Source organism: Sorex araneus, chromosome 4 (assembly GCF_027595985.1).
Source record: "Sorex araneus isolate mSorAra2 chromosome 4, mSorAra2.pri, whole genome shotgun sequence".
Classification (NCBI taxonomy): domain Eukaryota; kingdom Metazoa; phylum Chordata; class Mammalia; order Eulipotyphla; family Soricidae; genus Sorex; species Sorex araneus.
The window spans coordinates 56,075,517-56,097,197 of record NC_073305.1 but is presented as its reverse complement, the minus strand read 5'-3'; the positions used below and the strand labels follow the sequence as shown (position 1 = coordinate 56,097,197).

General features: G+C 38.1%; 1 protein-coding gene across 9 annotated transcripts in view; it reads left to right on the top strand.

Moving 5' to 3' along the window:
• Positions 1-21,681, top strand: part of FHIT (fragile histidine triad diadenosine triphosphatase) — a 1,667,781-nt gene that overhangs the window by 1,353,090 nt on the left and 293,010 nt on the right. For all 9 annotated transcript variants that reach the window (XM_055135669.1, XM_055135666.1, XM_055135667.1 and 6 more), the window contains 2 exons: positions 513-658; positions 3,922-3,951. In XM_055135669.1, the coding sequence (XP_054991644.1) occupies positions 513-658; positions 3,922-3,951 (176 nt within the window). The remainder of the gene's footprint in view (positions 1-512; positions 659-3,921; positions 3,952-21,681) is intronic.

Genomic DNA, 21,681 nt, shown 5'->3' with positions numbered 1-21,681 from the left:
CACTGGTGCCCATTCAAGCAAAATGATGAGCAATGGGATGACAGTGATAGTGACATTTCTCTAAAGATATATTGAAGTTTAAATTTTAATCATGATGTTCTGTGTGGCAAAGCAATTGGATATTCCAGTTGTTTTTCCAACTCCATGCTTTTGACTGCTTGAGAAGAAAGAACTTTAGAATAGGGATCTGGAGATAATACACCAGAATGGACCTTGGCACTTCGCATAATTATCTTAGGAAGCACTTGAGGCCCTCTGAATGCTAATGTCTCTTTTCTCTTAAATTAATTTCTCTAGCACACCAGAGTCTCCTTCAAAGTGTAATTAAAAATGTTGGTAAACTCAAATTGACTTTCTTGGATTTTTGCTCATTGAAAACTATTTGCTTCTTTATTCCTTGGGCCAAAAATTTGAGACGTTGGGTCAACAAGACTTAAAACTGTAGCTATTAACTTCAGGGTGAGAATATCATCCAAAACAAGGAGAGTGCTCCTTAACAGACCTCACTACAGATGTCCTTGTATGTCCCCTTCGACCAGTGGACCGTTTCCAGGATTTGCGTCCTGATGAAGTGGCTGATTTATTTCAGGCAACCCAGAGAGTTGGCATGGTGGTGGAAAAACATTTCCAGGGCACATCTCTCACTTTTTCCATGCAGGTGAGTGTATAATATTATTCAGAAATCCTTTTTATTTCTCTTGAAATTCCTGACATTGGTTTTCTAATCTTTTTAACAAGATATCTCACAGGTAGCAAATGGGGCACATATCCAGGGAAGTCAAGACTGGTGAAATCGACATAAGTTCCTAATTGAAGAGGGCATTAAATTTTGTCAGCCTCATCAATGTGGCTATCAATGTCACCTGAGATTCACTTAATCTCTTATGGCATGGGAGTTGATCACTGCCACCCAACTTTTGGGTGAGTCTTGGTTCTCAGGTTGAGGTGAGAATATTCTCTTGGCAAGAAAGATGGCTATTCTATCCTCCATTTTGTATGTGTGTGTGGGGGGTGCAGGGGGTAGAGGGGAGGACAGGTCCTATCTTGACATTTGTTGCAGAAAAGATCTTTCAGAGAAGACAGTGAAGCAAAATAGTTTTATTAAAAGAAAATGAATCTCACTTATTTTCTGAGAAGAGGACTTTTCTGTGAAAAGACCTATAAAGTTTTTACTTTAGGTCACATAACTATAAAACAAAAGAGATTACATACCAAAAAGGGGAGGTGGGGATGGCAATGACAGGCAAATCCCATATGGAGTGTTTAGGAAGTTGATTATATAGAATCTTTTCCAAGCTATCTGAGACTTGACTTTATAATGATAAAGAATTGCTAGGGCATGATTCAGAAGAAGGATGTGGACCTCTTAGAGTCTCTTTATCCTCTGAATTTTATAAGGACACTTTTGTATCCTTCCTGTGAATTGTCCCTGCAGAGTGTCTTAACTTTTGGCTTTGAGTCTGGCTGGAGTCATAAAAACAATTTTTAAGTAATATCTTGTCTCTTTAAACATTTCTTGGTCTTTGGCTCCCAGAAATCCATTGCTAAAGAACCCCCCTCTCCAACAGAAAAAAAAAGTCTGTTACTAATAGAGAATAGCCTCACTATCTCCTAGTCAGAGTGGACTATAGATGAATATCAGCTATCAAGTGAGACAATGTCTGCAGCACTGTTAACAAAATAGGTGCAATTAATTGATACATGGTTTAATGAATAGTAAGACATTCCAGGTTATGTACTGGAACTGGAGCTAGAAAAATCATTTTCATTCCATAAAAAAATATGTTTTAAGCTAGAAAATAGTCTTACTTTCAGGGCAGTAGAGAGAGGCAGCTTAGTTTTGTGTTTCATTTCAGAGGCTGACATTTCCTCTGTCTTTAATTTCAAACCTCAGTGGTTGATTATGGATGGGTAAGAAACTGAGTTGATTATTTTCTATAGTCTGATAATCAGTATAGAAATAAGATTTCCCTGTCAGTAGAGATCTTCTGGCAGAGATTGAGCTGATGTTTCTCAGGGCTAGAAGAGGAAGTACTGATGAATAAATATCTGTGAAAGTAAAGCTTATCAATAGCTGTGTACTGTGGGGTCCATGAAAAGAATTTGAGGTACAAATATGAAGTTGTAATCCATTGTAGTCTTTAAATGGGGTGACTTGAAAACTTCCTTTGCAGATAAGTGAATTGGCTATAATATTAGACCTTGTCAATGTTTTATTGAAAATGGATATTTTTTTTATCCTCCCACACCTTTCTACCATAAACTATTTTTTTAAATTTTTTGGTCACACCCAGTGATGCTCAGGGCTTACTCCTGGTTCTGCACTCAGGAATTACTCCTGGCGGTGCTAGGGGACAATATGGGATGCTGGGAATCGAACCCGGGTTGGTCATGTGCAAGGCAAACCCCTAACCGCTGTGCTGACTCCAGCCCCACTGCCATAAGCTTTTAAGAAAAATGAACAAAGCCTACTCTTTTCAAGTTATAAAATACTCTGACTAAAAATGTTTATCTATATGGAAAGTTAAATGTTTTCCTTTTCTGTCTGTATTTAGGGTATTTAAACTCCCCATAAAATAATGTATGTGTCTGTTTTATGTGGAGCATTTAAGTGGTCATCAATTAAGTCATTAAGCTGAGGTTGATTTATCAAGCTTATTCTGTAAATTATCCTTTGAGAGTGAAAGAAGGCAAGTAGGTAAATAAGATACCTGCCTGTGCTTAATGAAATACTAGAAGAATATTCACATTGGTATGGAAATGGCAATGTTGGTTATCTAAAATGATTCACTAGAAAGTCAGTCTCCTTAAATGTAGAACTCACTTGGATAGCAAACTTAGGAAACTTTCATGTATGCAGTATTTTCAAATGTGTAGTTTATTTTAACCATTACTTCCCCTGCTAACACACATACACACACACACATGAGCGTGCGTGCTCATGCACACAGATATATTGACAAAGATTCACAAAATAATTTTTACCAGTCCTATGTACTCCAAATTCTCTTATTGATGGAATGTTGATGGCATAATCCATTGAAGATATCATGGCCCACTAACTCCAAGATGTAAAATCTCTGATTACCCAGTTATGTTTAATCTTGACCACTGTGAGGCAAGAATTTAGTCCCTTAAGTCTCAGTTGTAGAGGTAGCCTAAGATACTTTGGTATATAGTATCTTTCAAAGTTCTAATTTAATTTTGAAGTTTCTGATTAGAGTGACACTGCTTATTCTAGTGTTCTAACTAGTTAAGGACTGTTTATTCTTGTTTTGTTTGTTTTTATGTGGAGGAGGGGGATTGCTATGGATGGCAACTGGGCATGGTTGTTCATTTTCATCTAAACCAATATTTTATTGGGCTTCAAAAAAACTGAGAGACATAAATAGAATGGGAAAGGGCCCATGTACCAGGAAATGTACCAGGTACATTTCTACCTTTCTTTCCTAAGTTCAAACCAAGAGACACCTTCTTAAATGTTGTGTCAGTAAGAGATATCCTATATGCTTGTTTAATTAATTATGTTTACAAATTTCTTACAAAGAGATTTAAAATAATCAGACAGTAGTTAAGTTACATATGATTTCAAAGGTAGCCAAAAGGTGTGATACTTTACCTCCTCAAATATTTTTAGCCTTCCTTTAGTGCAATTAAAACCATAGCCAAGAGCAAAGAGTATGAAAAGTAGCAAGAAGGTTGGCTCACTCGATAATTCATGTAGTTTTTATACATAAATTCTCACTCTCTGGCAGAAACGGAGAATGGACTGGTCCCACACATTTGAAGCCAATGGTCCCCAAGAGAATACCAGAAATTAACACAATGAAATTGGATCTAAATTATTAACTGGTAGTATTTCTGCATAAGCAGGAAATACCATCTATTTGTCCTCACCTCTTTCATTATTTTGTTTTCTAGGATGGTCCTGAAGCTGGACAGACTGTGAAGGTGAGTGCTTATTATATGCATACAAATTAATAAGGGACAATTATGAGCACTAATAAAAATCACACCAAGTTATTTGCAGCACATTGTTGTTTCAATATGTTATCTTTGAGGTCAGAGAGACCCTCAGTCTTAGAACTATAAATCCTGACAACATAAATTGTGCCAAGCAGTGTGTTTCCCATTAGTTTACAAGGCATTTACTTTTTGTGGTAAAATTATTATTGTACAAATGCTAAACAGAAAGTAAATTAGGGCATTCTAAAACAGAAAGTAAACTCAAAGGAGTCCATGTAGGATGCTGTCTAGGAATCAGCACATATATCTGGGGAAACCAGAGGTTCCCTTAGAAGCCTTGGCCTTCTTGTTCTTCACTTCATCATTCTTGAATGCAGGGCTAACTGAGGTGCAAGCCCCACAGTCTCCCTTCATTTCTGGCCAGTGTCTCGCCTGCTCTCCTCTCTCTCCACACATTTTTCCCTTCTCTCCTTTTGTATTTAATACCAAACTTCTAACCTAATGGAGTCAGTGAGGCTCAAAAATGGGTTTTTAAGTGTGCTAAAAGAGGAAGGAGAATTTATTAGGATAGTCTTTATTTTCCTAGTACAGTGAAATAAAGAGTAAAATGCTGACATATTCTGTAATTGGGTTTCTGACCTCTTCATACAATGCAAATGTCTATGCAGTTACACCCTAAGTCTAAATCATAGAAAAGGCTATTATTTCTGGTGCTTGAAGTCAGAAGCAAATCAATCTGGGGTGCAAATGTTATATTTACAAAATAAGGTTTTATGGCTATGAGCCTAGCTGTGTGGGTCAGAAAGAGCTTGGTACCAAACAATGTCAAATAAGCAATGCCCTCTTTTAATCTTGGTTTGCATATGACTTTAATGTTTAACGTAGATGCTGTGTAGTTTTTAAAATATTATCTCTGTACCATGCTCTAGAGAAGTAAAGTCCTATAGGACTTGGCACTAAATTCCTTATAATGAATTTATAGAGGGGGAAAGGGATAGGGAGAGGAAGAAGAAGAGGAAGAGAGAGACAGATAGGGAGAGTGTGCTGTTCTCTTGATTGCTTTGAGACATGATGTGATAGGGAAAGAGGACCTTTCAGCTTTCACCCAACCCCTGTCCATCCACCCCTCCTTGCTTAAGTTTCTAAATGTGCATACACTACAAAAGAGTTTTATACCACTAGTTTCTTTTGGGAATTATTTCTTGAATACAAAGCATAAATGTTATTAAATCCAGGTACTATTTTTTAAAATAAGAACAGTATTCAAATGTAAATTCCAACAGAAGCAGAAAAGTTAGATAAATCATGCAATATCTATTTGATGGAATTCCTTCATCCATTGAAAGTAGCATGCACTATGCGGATGTTTGGCTGGTAGCGGGGGAAAAATGTATGTTAAATAAAGTGAGATGCACAGATTGATGATATACACATGTTGTTTATTTAGAATTTATATAAATAATTTTTTTTTTTGCTTTTTGGGTCACACCTGGCTCTGCACAGGGGTTATTCCTGGCTCTGCACTCAGGAATTATCCCTGGCAGTGCTCAGGGGACCATATGGGATCCTGGGAATCGAACCCGGGTCGGCCGCGTGAAAGGCAAACTCCCTACCTGCTGTGCTATCACTCCAGCCCCTAGAATTTATATAAATACATGAAGTATGTGATCACAAATTTCACTTCAGAATTTTAAAGGAGCATTAAAATATTTCCTATACAAGCAGCCAGTGAGTATTGACTAAAAATAGGTAAGAGGTTAAAAGGGAAGAGAGAGAAATGGGGAGCATAAGGTTTCTTTGAGGGATGATAAAATATAAAATAAGTGGTGATAGTTATTTTTTCAAATAATATCATTGAAACTGTTCTAAAACACACTCATACACATTAAAAGATTGTTTTATGGTATTTGAATTATAGCTCAATTAAAGTAGTAAAAAGTAATCATTTCTAAATTCTTAGTAAGCAGTCTGAGAACACTGAGCACCCAGTATAAACTCTCTGATTTTGTTGGTGACTGCTTCTGACATACCAGTTTTCTGGCAAAAAACTGTAATTATTTTGTTGCCTTTTATGGTGCAATGATGGAGTAATTCTTGGCATATGGTATTCATATATTGATTGATGAATGTGTTTTTTTAATCATTGTTGCCATTAATATGGATTTTCTTCCACATTTCTATTTTGGCGGAGGTCAGAGTAAGAGGAGGCAGATTGGGTTTGGGGACCATACCCAGTGGTGCTAGAGACTGCACATGGTTCTGTACTTGGGATTCTATCCCAGCAGGATGGTGCTAGGGATCAAAATTGGTTTGGCCACATGCAAGGAAGCACCTTATCCCCTATTCCATAGTTTTATGTCACTGTATTATATTATTTGGGACATATTTAATTTATTTCCAATCTGATCATAGAATTTCCCCAATATAAATCAGGGTTGCTATCTCAAATCCTTTGTAGTTACAAAACAACTCAATGAAAACAAGCATCTGTATACATATAAAAACCTCAAAGGATGACACAATTTTGAAAAGTATTTTCTTTAGACCAAGTGCACATATATAAAGTTTTGGAACCATTGTTCTTCATTTACCAGGTCCATAGACTGGAGCCATTCCACAGGTTAAAAACTACCGGTCTACTACCTTGATTGTAACCTCTAGTCCATGGACTGGCATGCAGGACCCGGGGCCAGTCCACAGGTGTAAAAATGTTAAAGAAAGCACTTAACCTATGTTTATTCATCTCCTACTACCTATAGTAGATTTCATTTCTGTGTCAGTCTTTATGTTAATTCTCAATTCTTATTCCTAATCTGATTTACAGTTATTGTGGTTGAGACTGGAGAGTCATCATAATTCACAAACAAGCCTTGTGATTCTTAAGGTGATAAGAATAGTAGGTGGTAATGGCATCACCTGGACCCGTGGAAGCCCAGTCTTCTAGTATTCGGTTCCAACTAAGGAACAAAGCAGCATCTTTAATAGCCAGCTGTCCAGTTCTCTTAACTATAACTCAGGACCATTCCTTTCCTATTTTGAAGTTCACACAGTTGCACATTTCTAGGCAGCACTGGACAGCCTGCCGTGGAAGGCCCAGTGACTATGCTCTTTATTAGCCTCCATGCTGGCTGACTCTTGCTATTCTGCCTATACCTGGGTTTTAAACTGTTTTTGTCTCATGCTGGCCAGTAATAGCAATAAACCCAGTAATGATCTCTTCCCCTAGAAGCAACTGTTGCTATTGTTAGTGAAGGCACACCACAGAGTTGGCCTCTTGAACATGGTTTTACTTAAGGGATTTTTGTTTCGGGAGTTTTAAATTCTGCTTTGCAAAGAATGAGGGTGGCCCTAGCTTACCTCAGTAAGGTATTTGTGGCAGAAAAGGGGAATATGAAAGTAAAAAAGTAATCTTTTATCCCTTGATTGATTGTTAACTCTTTTTGAATTTAAAAGTAGTAGAGTGCTGTTGTCCACCAGGTGATTATTATAACAATTTGGATATCCTGCAGACTCGAGAAATAACTTCTTTCTTTCAGGCCCAGCTAAACATGACCATAGGCATGTACATTTCACCACACAGTGGGGTATGACTGTGTTATCAGCCTGTTGTACTAACCCTGCTTTCCAAAATAGTCCTGCTGAACTTAAGCCTTCCATAGCCTGTTGCTTTATTGGATTTCTTTCAAGGCATCCTTCAATGTCCTTTATTTGTGCATTTGTTTTCATTGCTGTTCCTGTGTTATTCATGAGGGCCTGTATTTGGTAATTTTTTTATTATGACACTTCTTGGTGGTGTTGAGAGAAGGATTGATATGATAATGTGACTTTGTGTGGTAGAACAAATCTAAGTTTTTAACCCTATGTTATTAGCTTCAATTACCAGGAAGGGACACCTGAGAAACACGTTCCAGTATGCAGTCAGGCATCTGAGTTTCTAGGTATTTGATATAAAAATCTATCTTGTTCTAGTTATCTATGACAGAGATCAAAATTTCCACTTAGTTATGTTGCTTAATAAGTGTGTTATCTTTTAGAGCAAGTATTATGTGCATGTATGGGTGAGAGCTATTATAGGTAAATTAAAGAGTTATTTATGGCAGAAAGATAATCTGTATCTCACAAGAACTATTTATAGAATATACTTGCTTGCACATTTCTATGTTTATGGTACTCTAATCCTCTCTTAAAATTTTATATTATAAATGCAGTTGGAAGTGTCTCTTAAAAATAACAGTTAAATATTAACAAATACTTTTCAGAATATTGCAAAAGGACAAGAAAAAGATTGCTTTATAGACATTATTTGAACATTGTCAAAAACACACTTTGAGTAGAATTCTGTAGCCCTGAAATAGATATTTCATACAGAGCTTTGGTAATCTTTTGTACTCGAACTCAGAACATGTTTTAACGCAATAAAATCTGGTATCAAATATAGTTTTGTGTTCCTCAGTACTATGAACTCTATTAGTTTATATATATATGTGACATTTAATTAGCATATAAACCTATCTGAATATGTGTTTCCTCATTTTTTAATGGGAAAAAGCCTGTCTGTACTATTCAGTGATTGGCATTGATGGTAAGAAAAAACAAACACTTATAGATAGCCCAGCCAACACTTCTGTTCCTGGGGCTTTGTATAGCTTCTCAATCTTAATTTCCAGTTTTTCTTATCTGTAGAATATGTCCTGTCTAGACTTTATCAGAACTATCTGGCATAAAGATTGATTGTGCCTCTACTGAGATTATATAGTTATTATACAACAAGTCTCTCCCTATTAATTACTGTCTTTTAGTTTAAATTCTTGAGAAGATCTTCTGGACACATGATTTGCATTGTCTGATTCTTTGTACTTTGAACTTACAAAAAAGGACATTCAGAAATTTGCTTCATTAAGTGGACAAAAAGTCCTGCCTTGAGATTTGTAGGTTCCACATATGTACCCCTAGAGGCTAATGAGTAAGTCACAGATCTGAATCCACAATGTACTTCATAGTTATCTGAAGTTGTAACCAAACAGAAACCTGTATTTCTCCTTTGTTGTTGATACAGTAGGTGTGGTGGGAGACCCAACTTCTGCATTTTAAGATATTGTCAGTGATTCTCATTGTACTAAAATCTAGTACAAAGTCAGAGAAGTGACAAGAATTTGAGAAGGGATCTCCACATAGTCTGGTTTCTGATCCAAACTAATTCCTAATATGCAGTATGCAGAGAAAAGAGAAAACCCCTATCTTGGCAATGAAAACTATTTTCCTTGTCTGTTATTTATTATTTTCATCTGGAAAGAAACTTCAAGAGAGCTGTAATTTGCCAAAGAACTTTTATCCTTTGATTAAAGTCATGACAAAAAGTGCTATGCCTATATTTATACCTAATGCATGTATTTACTGCTAAAAGAATTAGTGTCTTTAGGATGCAGTAGCTTTTATCTTGTGGAATTGCCTTACAATTTGCATCTCTTTTCTCCAAATGAATCCAATTTGCCTGAAATCTGTAAACTAAAAACAATTTCGTGATCAGGGTTCAGTTGGTTGTGTGTGTAAGAGTGAATGTATTCAGGCAGATCTTTCCACCCTGGCATCTACATGTCTCTGACTCTGCTTACCTTTCTAGTGAGTTGGGGAAAAACTCATGGGAACCTGGTTTTCTAGGTCGAGGAAATACCCTGGAACCTCTCTGACTCTTGTTCGAAACTTCCTCTCTCTCACTAAACCCTCAGTTCTTCCTCACAGATATTAGGTCATTCAGTTCGTTCATTTTTGTTTGGATGATTTTGATTTTTAAGATACCATTTAAGTCAAAGCATTAGAAAAAGAAAAAGAAAATGCAACGAACCAAACCCTTCTGTATTCTGTTGTTCCTATTTCCCCCCCTACTTCATCAAACTCATGGGAAATTTAGGTAGATGGAACCAGGGATACTAGAGATAAAAAATGGATATTATCAGGTTTAAAATGTACTGATGAAAATATACTGATGAGAGGTCCTAAAACTGTCACCTAATAACTAAATGATTCTGTAAAAGGCAATCTTTCCAAGATTCAGCATCTGGTTAACACTGATAAAGTTGGTCCTTACTGATACTCTACCTCCTAAAAGTGCCATTAATGTAAAGTGAAATATTAGATGTAAAAACTTTTATTATGATTACTTTTAATATTTTTATTTGAAACTCCCTGATTTACCAATACTTCTAATAATAGGGTTTTACACAGACATTGTCAAAATTAACACCACCATCAGAGTGCCAGCTTCTCTCCACTATCTGAGACCCCTTCCCAGCCAACCCCAGTTAAGCTCAGTTCTATAGATCAACTTTCTAGCTCTTCTGCATTTGGTCACTTGTTGCTACCTTACTGGGTTTCTTTATATCCCACCTATGGAGGGGAGGGGGCCATTCTAAATTTGCTCCTCCTCGTTTGGCTGACTTCACCCAGCATGATACCCTCTAGTTCAATCCATATGGAAGCAAACTGAATTCTTCCCTCTTTTTACATACCCAAGTAGTATTCTATTGTGTGTATATACATTTAACAAATTTAATATCTAAAGAAACTATAGTTTCTTTACCACAGAACCCAGGTAATGTGGAACTTTGTGACTTTAGACTCTGAGCTTAAGGGGACCCGGGAGCAGAGATCCTCTGCCTGCTTCTCCCAGTCTCCAGTGACCCAGCAGACATGCCCATAAGCCACCTCCTGCTAGTGCCAGATAATCTCCTTATTGGCCAGCATTCAGAATTTACAGCTGCTTCTCCTGGAAGGGAGCATAAAATGAGGCCCCCATAACCATGTCCCTGGACTCCGTGCCAGGCTCTTTGCACTTAGTGTGCCTCAAAAGGCACCCAGCCCTGGCAGCTGGCCTCCACAACCCAACTGCCACCACAATCCAGGTCACTTTCCACACACTCCGGCTGAATTTCACACATGAGTGAACGTATTCCTATACCGTGCAACTTTCTCGGCTACACAACACATCAAAAGACACTCCCTACACATTTTCCATAATTACCACACCATATTTGATTAGAGGCAAGATGGCACCAATGCCACCCAAAGCCCTCGTGCTCTCCTGAACCTGGCTCACCACCTCACTTCAGACAAATGTGCGGCTCAGCACACCAGGCATGGAACTCTCGCCTCATAACTGCTGGAACTCTGCACTTGATTCCTGATGGACATCGCTGGCTATTTTGCAAGATTCAGAGAGAATGGCTTCAGTGGGCCATGGAGAAACTGTGGCAGTGGCTGCAGCAGCACCTGCTCCTGCTGGGTCGAGTTGCAGAGTCATTGGTCATAGAGCTGTGGCAGCACTGCACGCAGTGGCTCATCCACTGTGGGGTGCTGTCAGCCAACCACCGAGTGACCTGGGACTTGGTACAGGTGTTTGATCTGGCACAGACCCTCTGTGATAGAGTCTTGCTCTGCCAGCTACTCAGCAACCTCCAGGCACACTCCATCAACCTCAAGGAGATCAACCTGCGGCCGCAGATGTCCCAGGTGCTGCCCAGAGATTCAGGCAGGTGCGTGCGTGTCAGTGTGTGGATCGTTACAACATGCCAGTAAACCAAAAGCTTTGGTAGACTGGAACACCTGATTAGAGACCGCCCCCAAACCCTCTGTCCATCTTGGAGAGCCCAGCAAGCTACCAAGAGTATCTGCGTGCACAGTAGAGCCTGGCAAGCTACCCGTTGTATACTCGATATGCCAAAAACAGTAATGACAACAGTCCTCATTCCCCTGATCCTGAAAGAGCTCCTAATACACCATCAGGCTACACTAGCACATGACAGGGATGAATGGAGACGTTACTGGCACCCACTTGAGCAAATTGATGGTCAGTGGAATGACAGTGATACAGTGAATATTCCATATTCCAACACAAATCCCACCACTATTACACCTTCCCACCATCATATTACTGATTTTTCCACCCTGACCCCCCAAAGCTTGCCCCCAAAGCTAAACCTAAATAATTTATTTTGTATTGCTTATTATGAGTAATGTGCTAAAAATGATCCAAAAAACGGTTCTTTAGAGGAAAGTATGTATAAAGATTGTTGCATCTCACTCTGGAGTCATTAAGTCCTTGTATAAGAGATTGCATGTTTTTAAAAGTTGAGCTATGTGTGTATGTGTGTGTATTTAATCAAGATTGGTTGCTTTCTACTTTACACTCCATCAAATGTGGTGTGCTTAATACATCAGTGGTATAGAGTTTGGCTCCAGGAATTCTAAAGCTTTAAAGAGGGTGATTTTTTAACCAGATGGTGACTTGGGGGTCAAGGTATCTCTGTGGTGTGCTGCTCTTCTCCAATATTTGTGAGTCTCTGGATCATAGCCATTAATGAGCTTATATGGCATCAGAGTCAGTTTTTGGGCATAACTCCCAGACTCCTGGAAGATGAGGGAGAATGGGGAGATTGTCTAAACTCAAGGGCTCCTGTTTTGCTTTCCTGACAAATTTTTTTACTAAAATATTTTCAAGATTGGAAAGGCAGTTGGAAAAGTAAGGATTTGATGACTGAATCTGGGTTAGATGGAAGCCAGTTTAATGAATAATAGACATGACAACCTGCAGAGCAACAGACATGAGTGAATTAGAATAATGACCTTCCTAATGACATTTGAGTGAAAAATATTGGATTTGTTAGAATCTGTAATGGTCCTCAGGCCAAACACAGTTAGAAATCATTCCCCTTTCCCCCACATGAATTATATTAGTGCTGGGAAAGGGTAATTTTGAAATTTTAACTTCACATGTCATGAGACATCAATCCTTTTCCAATAGTCTCATAGTAGATTTCCTCACTGAAAGCCACTCATCCACTCAGATCAGGCAAATAGAGATGAACATCTCTGAAGCTTTCTGAATCACATTAATCCAAATCTCAAGTGGAAGACAAAAAAAATGGTTAGAAACCCTTCAAGGATTGTTCAACTTAAAATAATATTGTTGCATTCTGATAATGAAATCTCCTCTTCCCAGAGTGGTTTATTCTCATAAATATGCTCTTTTTGTTCCTGATAAAACCTGAAAAGTAAACTTACAGTTGTTTAGAAGTTGACCTTCCCTAAAGTGGTTTAGAAAAGTAAACAACATTGAGGGAATAGAATGAACTCACCAAATATTCTTTAACTTATTGATGAATATATTTATACTAATGTTTGCATGACCATTTTCCACTTTAAACCTTATATATGAATAGTGTTTTCTGAAAATTAATTTGCTTATAATGGCATCCTGGAAAACAACCCAACAGGTTGTTGACTTTTATTTGTGTTTAAATTTACCTGTTGGTGAAAATGGTATGAATGTTCAGGCACAGTCAGGTTCTACCAGGATAATTTTGGTCAAGCTATTAATTCGTGGAAAAAAATTAAAGAGATTCTTTGCTCAACCCTGTTATCAAATGACCAGACAGTGGGAACCCCACTGCTGGGGAACTCAGAACTTAGAACAGCTTAGGAAACCGGATGTTGGAACTCATCTATGTTTACTCCTATTCCTAATATAATCCCTCCCACCCCAACCCTGCTCCATAACTTTTATATCAGTCGTATAGCTTCCTCACCACCTGACAATGAACTGTGAGCCAAATGCTTCCTATTCTGAAGAGCTCTCTGTGATTGATAATGAGAATTTCCTTACTACCAATGGAAAGCTATGCCTTCTTTCCAGGATATCAGTACCTTGCTTGAATCTGTTTCAGTGCTTAATTTATTCTTCCAGTATTTAACAAATACCAGGCATTGTCATAGGATGAGTCTGGCAGAACAAGAAAAATTATACAAGTCCCTATCTTAAGGATGGTCTTTGAGAAGAGTGCTATAATTCAGGTCAACTAGTTTGTAATGACTGTGAGTCCATATTAATTTTTTCTCTCATTGTTTATTGAGCACCTATTGTGTGTCAGGTGCTACTAGGTGCTGGGGTACGGTGGGAGGTGAGACTGCCAAGGAACATCTTGCTTTCTGTGCTTCCAAATTACAAGTGAAATACCATTGCTGAAATTGAGCAGTATTAGGGACTGTAAGATGGTGTTGTGAAAGAGAAAATGAGGGATACAGGAAAAGGTGGAATAACTTAAAAAGACTGAGAAATGATAAGAATCCAGCCAGTTGACGAAACTGGATGGAGACAATAAACAGAGATGAATATAGCTCATTGCAGAAAATTGTTGAATATCAGGTGGCAAAAAAGTTGGGGTAAAAAGAGGTACACAAATAGACCAGACCTGTTTCTTATGGTATGAAGTTTTTAATTCTACTTAAATGCATTTGTTGCTTTGGTTCATATTCTAAGGGCAGAGGGTATTTTACCATATGCCTAATATGATGAGACCTTTAAATTGATTTAGTTTTTTAATTTCAAAGCTCATTTTCTAGAACTTGAATAGTTTTGTTATATCTCACATGGGAACTGTGGTTATTTTGTCAGTATACGTTCTACAGTATTTTATCACTTAGCAGTCAAGAAGTTAAGGATGTACTTCATCCATTTCTAGCAACAAGTTTGGTCTGATCCAATAATTGGAAAATGTTTTCATTAAAGGCCAAATAGTAAATGTTTTGTTTTGAGGACTGGATGGTCTCTGTCAGAATTGAACAGTTTTGCAACAGCAGTAATTAAAAATGTCTATTTTCACTAATGGGCACAGGCACAGATATCCAGTATCCCAGTAAAATGGTTTATAGAAAAGGCAGTGCATTCATTTTGATGTAGGTTCTGTGGTTCCCCTCTCCATGGCCTAAGCCAGTTCTCTCTTCCACAGTGATAAATTTAATTCTGACCTCCCTGACAGAGTGAGAATTCCCTGGGCTTCAGACTTGGGAATGGTTGTTTGCAGAATCACAAATTCTGCAACTTATGCTTCTTTAGTACTGTCTGTGCACAGAGGGCAGCAATATTGACAGTCACTGGCCATATCTTATGATTCCTAGGGCAACTGGCCTCGGAGTGAAGCATTTATTGAGGTTGAAAGGATATAAACAAAGAATCTGTATCCATGATGATTTCATATGATTGCTGAATTAACCAGCCCCAAAGTCTGGAATAACTTTACAAACTTTTTCGTTAGGTGACCTAGTAAAGTGCCCTGTGATGTAAATGAAACAGTTGAATTTTCTGCTACCCTCAATGGAAAACTTCTTCAAGTAGATCATCTTCTCTAAAGATTCAGTTATTGTTACTCCTTAATATACTTAACTGGCAATTTGAGTAAACAATTTCCAAAATGCTCTCAATATATGCAATACTCACCACATGTCAATGGACATCTTTGAGTGAAAGTCTGCAAATCAATGGCCCTAAAAGAGCTTAACTTCCATTCAGATCCCTTTAGAGCATGACCACGATGCAATTCCATTAACTTTAATGATGGTGATGCTGTAGAAAATGGGCCCTGATAGCCTATTGTTCCCCACTTCTTTTTAGCATTAAATCTTATTCTGTAGCTAATTCTTCAGGGTCTAGAATGCACATACATGACACTTATTTCTTGGTCTTTATTAATATATGCAGGACTATCTCTTAGAAAGTGAGTGCTAAGTGAGTACATTAAAAATGAATCCAATGCCCCATTTGTTGACTAGGAAAAAGCCTCAGAGTCAGTGACATCAATGGGTTATTATTGATTGTTGTAAGATTCAATCAAATCATATATATGATTGAAAACAATTACTGTGGCCACATTAGCAAATTAGCAAATCCATAACTTGCTTTAGAGCTGGCCTCAGAGATTAAAACCAAGTGCCAGAGGAAGGAAAGTTGTATTTTAGGAATGTGACAACTAAGACGGGCATAGAGAAATTTATGATTTAATTTTCTGTGCAATCTAATTGAGAATAACTATTGGATTTCTAAAAAGTGAACTTTGATTAGTTTGAGGTGTCAGAAATAAACTGGAAATATGGGTCACTATATGCTTCCCTGTGAGTCTGTGGGGAGGTGGGAAGGAAGGCATTCATTGCAAGGGATGACTTTTCTGAGTGTCCTTCTGCCCTTGTTCTGTGTTCTTATTTCCTGTGTTGCAATAATTGCGTTATACCTGAGACGAGCTGGCTGTTCCCGGAGACTTGCTTTTTACTTTCTTCACCAAGTATCAATTTTCACCCATTTAGAAATAAATCAATTGAAAATGAAATTACCCAGACCATTCATTTTTTACTATCCAGTAAATGAGTCTCTCTAAAGAACACGAGGTCCTCCCTTTTCAGCTCAGGCAGGGCTTAATGAAATTCTTCTCGTACAGAGTAGTATAGAATTGTGGGTCTCTGCCTTTCCCAGGTTTTTTTTTAATCCATGGAAAAGATACAAGGGACTCTTTGCTGTATAAAACATTCTTTGACATGCTCAGAGAGTTCTTAACATATTTTCTAGAGCTCTCACCTGAAGTTAGACTGCCTGGTTTGAATTTCCATCCCACAAGTGGTTGGAAAAAAAGCTGCTCATGGCATCATCATATCATCCATTAGCCATTAAAGCAGTTCATCTGAAGTTCTGGCCTCAGTGCACTGATGACAAGCATTCTGGTGTCTAAATTTTCAGGAATGGATGGGCTCAGCTTTCAACATGCTTAAGAAAAATAGAAAAGCAATTTGCACAAAGATAAAGGAGATTTCATAGAGATCTTTGTAGAATTGGCTAACAGATTTCTACAGGCAGCCAGTGAAAGCTTGAAAACCCAGCTTAGAAATGATAAATTACCACTAACTGTCCTAATTATCCCTTGACACTCTGTGTTGAAACCTGACTAAATTTTGCTGAGACTTACAAATAGGAAAAAAAAAGTTTAATAAATTATCCATAATATAAATGCTTCAGAAAAATAGAAAGAAAGAAATGTGGCCACAGCATAGCTTACCATCTGGTTGATGGCCCAAGTTTCTTGAGCCTTAACAAGAGGGAGGAATAAGATGGAATAAATGTGTTAAATCAATTGAAATTTCAATTACAAACCTAATTGATTATACTCAGTATGCTCATTGGGTTAACATAGACTGTGAATCAATTCCCAAGGTCATTATAGACATTGTAGGTATATAATATATGGTAAGTTCATTTGTGAGCATCATATTCTTCTATAAACAGCATAACAAGAATACTAACTTTAAAGGGTCATACAGTGAACACATTGTTTCAGTACAATGATCTTGTATAAATCATCTTTTATATCTCATGTTCTTGTTTCAATAATACAGTGTATAAATCCATGTCAAATTCTTCCATGTCAAATTCTTCCATGTCAGATTCTTCCATTTATAGCTCCTTTACTTTTTGCCAGTTAGTTACTCCATCATTGGAAAAACCTAAAGTTTTCATAACCATTGTCATTTGTTTTTCTGTGAACCAGCAGTCACAAAATTGGAATCTTTATTTTTTAATCTTCCATACATCTTAGGGAGTTTAAATTAATGCTATTCCTTCTCTTCTTCCTAGAAACCTTATAAGAATTGGGAAAAAATTACTATTTCTCACTTAAGGAACTGTCAATGTCTTTAACGGGTATGGTACTTATCATGGTTTTTTGGAGTTTTTTCCTAATTGATTCCCTGCATTTGAATATTCTCTGATGACTTCTGTTTTAAACACGTTGCTTAGAATTATGTTGAGACTTAGACATGGCATAGGAGCAAGTGCTTTACTGCAGTTCTTGGGCTATAATTGGCTCTTTCTAATTATGTGTTGAATGTGAGAGTAATTTCCCTAAGTACAGAACCCAAGATTTGGGTTGTTCTTCCTATAAATGAGCATCATAGAAAGTAAAATGGGGGGGCTGGAGCGATAGCACAGCGGGTAGGGCATTTGCCTTGCACGCGGCCGACCCGGGTTCTAATCCCAGCATCCCATATGGTCCCCTGAGCACCGCCAGGAGTGATTCCTGAGTGCATGAGCCAGGAGTGACCCCTGTGCATCGCCGGGTGTGACCCAAAAAGCAAAAAAAAAAAAAAAAAGAAAGTAAAATGGTCAGAAAAGCTTATTGACATGCATAGCTGGCAGGTAGCATCTGTTTTGTCCTTTCTATATATTAAAATCTGATTGTGGGTTAGGGTACTGATGACTTCATATAATGCCATTATCCTCAAGACAAACAGGTGAGCTAGAGAGTTGCTTCTTGATCACACCATGAACAAATGTTAGCAAGAGAATGCATTCTTAGTTCATATTATTAATTGAGTGATGATCTGTGGGGGAACTCTTTCCCACCTATAGTATTTTCAAAAACCAACTGTTACCAAGTCCGATACTCACCAAGCTTTCATGCTAATCACTGTTCTTCTGTCAGGCATAAAAAAGACCTAGAAGACGTTGGAATCTTTGGGGTTAACAATTAGCAGAATAATTTAATGAAAAGTAGCTAACTCATTAAACTCAGGGACTTGGAATGTTGTAAACTCTTTCAGGTCTGAAAACTATGGACTTTTACTTTGAAAATGTTCAGATATACACAAAAATTTACATTTAATTTCAGGTATGTTCTTGCCCCCAATACCTGTAATGTATTGCTCTCAAGCAAAATTGAGAATTATTCTGTACAACCTCAGCACTCAAGGGAAGTTCATATTTTCAGCATACACTGATGGGGCAAACTTGAGTCCAGTATATAAGAACTGTGCCTCCCATGGAGATACTTTATGTTATCTGATATGTGATTATGATTTACTTTCATTAATAAGATATGTGTGCTGTGAAGGTTCGAAGTCTCTCCAATCAGCATAACTTTCTTGGCTTTGAGCCAGTGATTTAATTTGTTCTGCTTTCTTTTCCTTGTTGATTATTTTTTAGATTTTATGTAAGGTATACCCTGAATGTAAATGTATCTGCACAATACATGGCACTTTTTGCTTTTATTACCCCATTATTTACGGAAAACCAAATTCTCTTCTGAGATGACTATAATGAGCAAGGTATATACTATAATGATAATATTTTTGTCAACACCACAGAAAGGCTGATTAAATAGAGTCAGGAACATCTCTAGAGAGGAGTTAAAATGGATTTTCGTTCATTTTCAATCCCCTCTGGTTACCTTATTGATCTCTGAGTTGCTTGAGCGGGTGCCAGTAACATCTCCATTTGTTCCTGTCCTGTGCTAGTGTAGCCCAGTGATATCTGCTTGCTCTAGGAATAGGAAGAGCCTCAAACCATTCATTAAGGGTTTTAACAAAGAAGTCTGACCATCTTGTTGGTGGGTGGCCACACGGTCTTTTGACATCCCATGGAATCCAGTCATTAACAGCTCTAGTCCAGCAGTTGTCTCTGAATCGCAGTAACAGTAACAGGTTACCTTGTTAATGGACCCAAATTTCTAATTAATGGTAAGCACATACATTTCTATACAATCTAAGTAAACGAGTCAGTGGAACTGAATGTGCAGAGTTAGTTTATATATTGAAAACACTGACTGTACCACGTGTCACTTGGAGGTTATGGAGGAGTAGATACTCTCTCCACATGTACACAGTGTGTGGTATGAATAACACCTATGAGTGGCATTTGTTCCAGTTAAGGTCCGTTATGTTATATGCCTGTGACATCATGGGTCTTAAAAAAATGATTTAAAAATACTTTTCCCAGGGGCTGGAGCAATAATACAGCGGGTAGCGCATTTGCCTTGCATGCGGCCAACCCAGGTTTGATTCCCAGCATCCCATATGGTTCCCCAAGCACCGCCAGGATTGATTCCTGAGTGCAGAGCCAGAAGTCAGCCCTGAGCGTCGCCAGGTGTGACCCAAAAAGCCAAAAAAAATATTTTCCCAGTAGCCCAGTCAAATTTTGTATAATGCTAAGTGGGGTGAGTTCTTTAACCTCTCAGATTAGGTACAGTTCTTAATAGGAACTCATCCTAATCAGCTATTAAATTTTACTTCCCTACATAACAGGTTAATTTTGATTAAACTGGAACAATCAAAGAAATAGTACAGATATTAATGTGCATACCTTGCATGAAGCCAACCCTGGTTTGATTCTAGGCACCACTTGATCACCCTGAGCATCTGTGGGTACAACCCTGAAGCCCTCCTAAGGCCTGGGTGTGGCCTTGGGGAACACAGGGGTAGGCCAGGTAATTCCCAGCACCACAGAGCTGGAGCAGCACTCATCCTGGGGCCTTTGCAGCTGGAAAGGGTTGCCCCTCTGTGAGCTACACCTGTGAGCTCAATTTTTTTTTTAAATTTAAGAATTTAGAGTTGGGAATTGAGAGCTGAGAGTTACAAGTTTCAGACAAAAATAACATGTCAAGAAATCTCAAAAATATGATTGAAATTGGAGAGTTAGCTAGAATTGTTTGAAAATTCATGTTTTGGGGCAGAGGATGGAGAACTAGTGAAGAGTGACCGTCTTTTACCTTTCATGGCTGACCCCAGAGCCAATCCCTGGTGCCACGTACTGTACCCCAAACCCTCTGTGGAGTGTTCCCTGAACATAGTGCCAGGAGTAAAACCTAAACATTTAGCTTAGGACTCAACCTCCCCATCAAAAAAATCACTGATGTTTCTTGCCCCTTTCTTAATGACTCCATTAAATTATTATAGCTTTTTACTAAAGCAATTATTTTTTTTAAAACCCGAGCTATGATTGTGAGAGGCTTAGTGCAGAGCATACTTTGAGCTCAAATGTCTCACAGCCCTCAGTGCGAAGGTTCCCCAGCAAAGTCAGGGACTGATGGTTTTCTGTGTCCCTCATCTCCCACCTCTAGTCTGCAGCAAGCCCCCCTCTGCCACTGTCCCTTGAGGACATTTTGTTATGCAAACACTGATAATGAGTCAACTTCTGATAAAACATAGTGGTGTCAAAGTCACTATGTTTGAATAGCCCCTGCCCATTTAGAATGTGACCACTAAGCTCCCAGTAGCACTGGAGGACTGTCATCCCATTGTTCATGGATTTACTGGAGCGGGCACCAGTAATGTCTCCATTATGAGACTTCTTGTTACTGTTTTTGGCATATCAAACACACCACGGTAACTTGCCAGGATATCCCTTGTGGGCTTGATACTCTCAGTAGCATGCCAGGCTCTCTGAGAGAGATGGAGGAATCAAACTCAGGTTGACTGAGTGCAAAGCAGACACCCTACCCACTGTGCTATCACTCCAGTCCAAGCTCTCAGTAATGACTTTGAATTATAACATTTAATTGTTTGTGTCATGATGTCAGAGAAGAATGAAATCAGTAAGTTGGGAATTTTTCTGTTTGTTTTTATAGAAAAAAAATCCAGTTTTCCAAATTGGGAAGTAAATTAGCATTTGAGATAGTTAAAAATCACCACTTTTTTTTATAACTTTAAGTTAATGCATCTCACATTTGGATTGACATTATTGTGGAATATTTATGCATTATTTTTAATGCAACCCACAAATAACCACTTTTTTCTTTACGAGGGGGATAAAACTAAATATAGTAAGGGGTTAAGGAGCTTGCCTTGAATGTAACAAACCCTGGATCAATGCCCTGACTATTGCTGGATATGGTCCAAACCCCAGACCCCAAAGGGGATGACTAATAAACACTATTGATGACTTATTTTCTAGGGTGTTTTTCTAAGCTCCAGATTTAAAGTCCCTGCAAGACCTAGCTCCTCTCTTCCCAGGTTTTGCACTTCCTGTCAGAAGGATAAGAAATATACAAATATTGGAGGATGAGGGAAAAAAGCACAATTAAAAGTGTGAGGCAGTTGTCAGAAGGACCAAGTAGTGAGGCAAAAAGT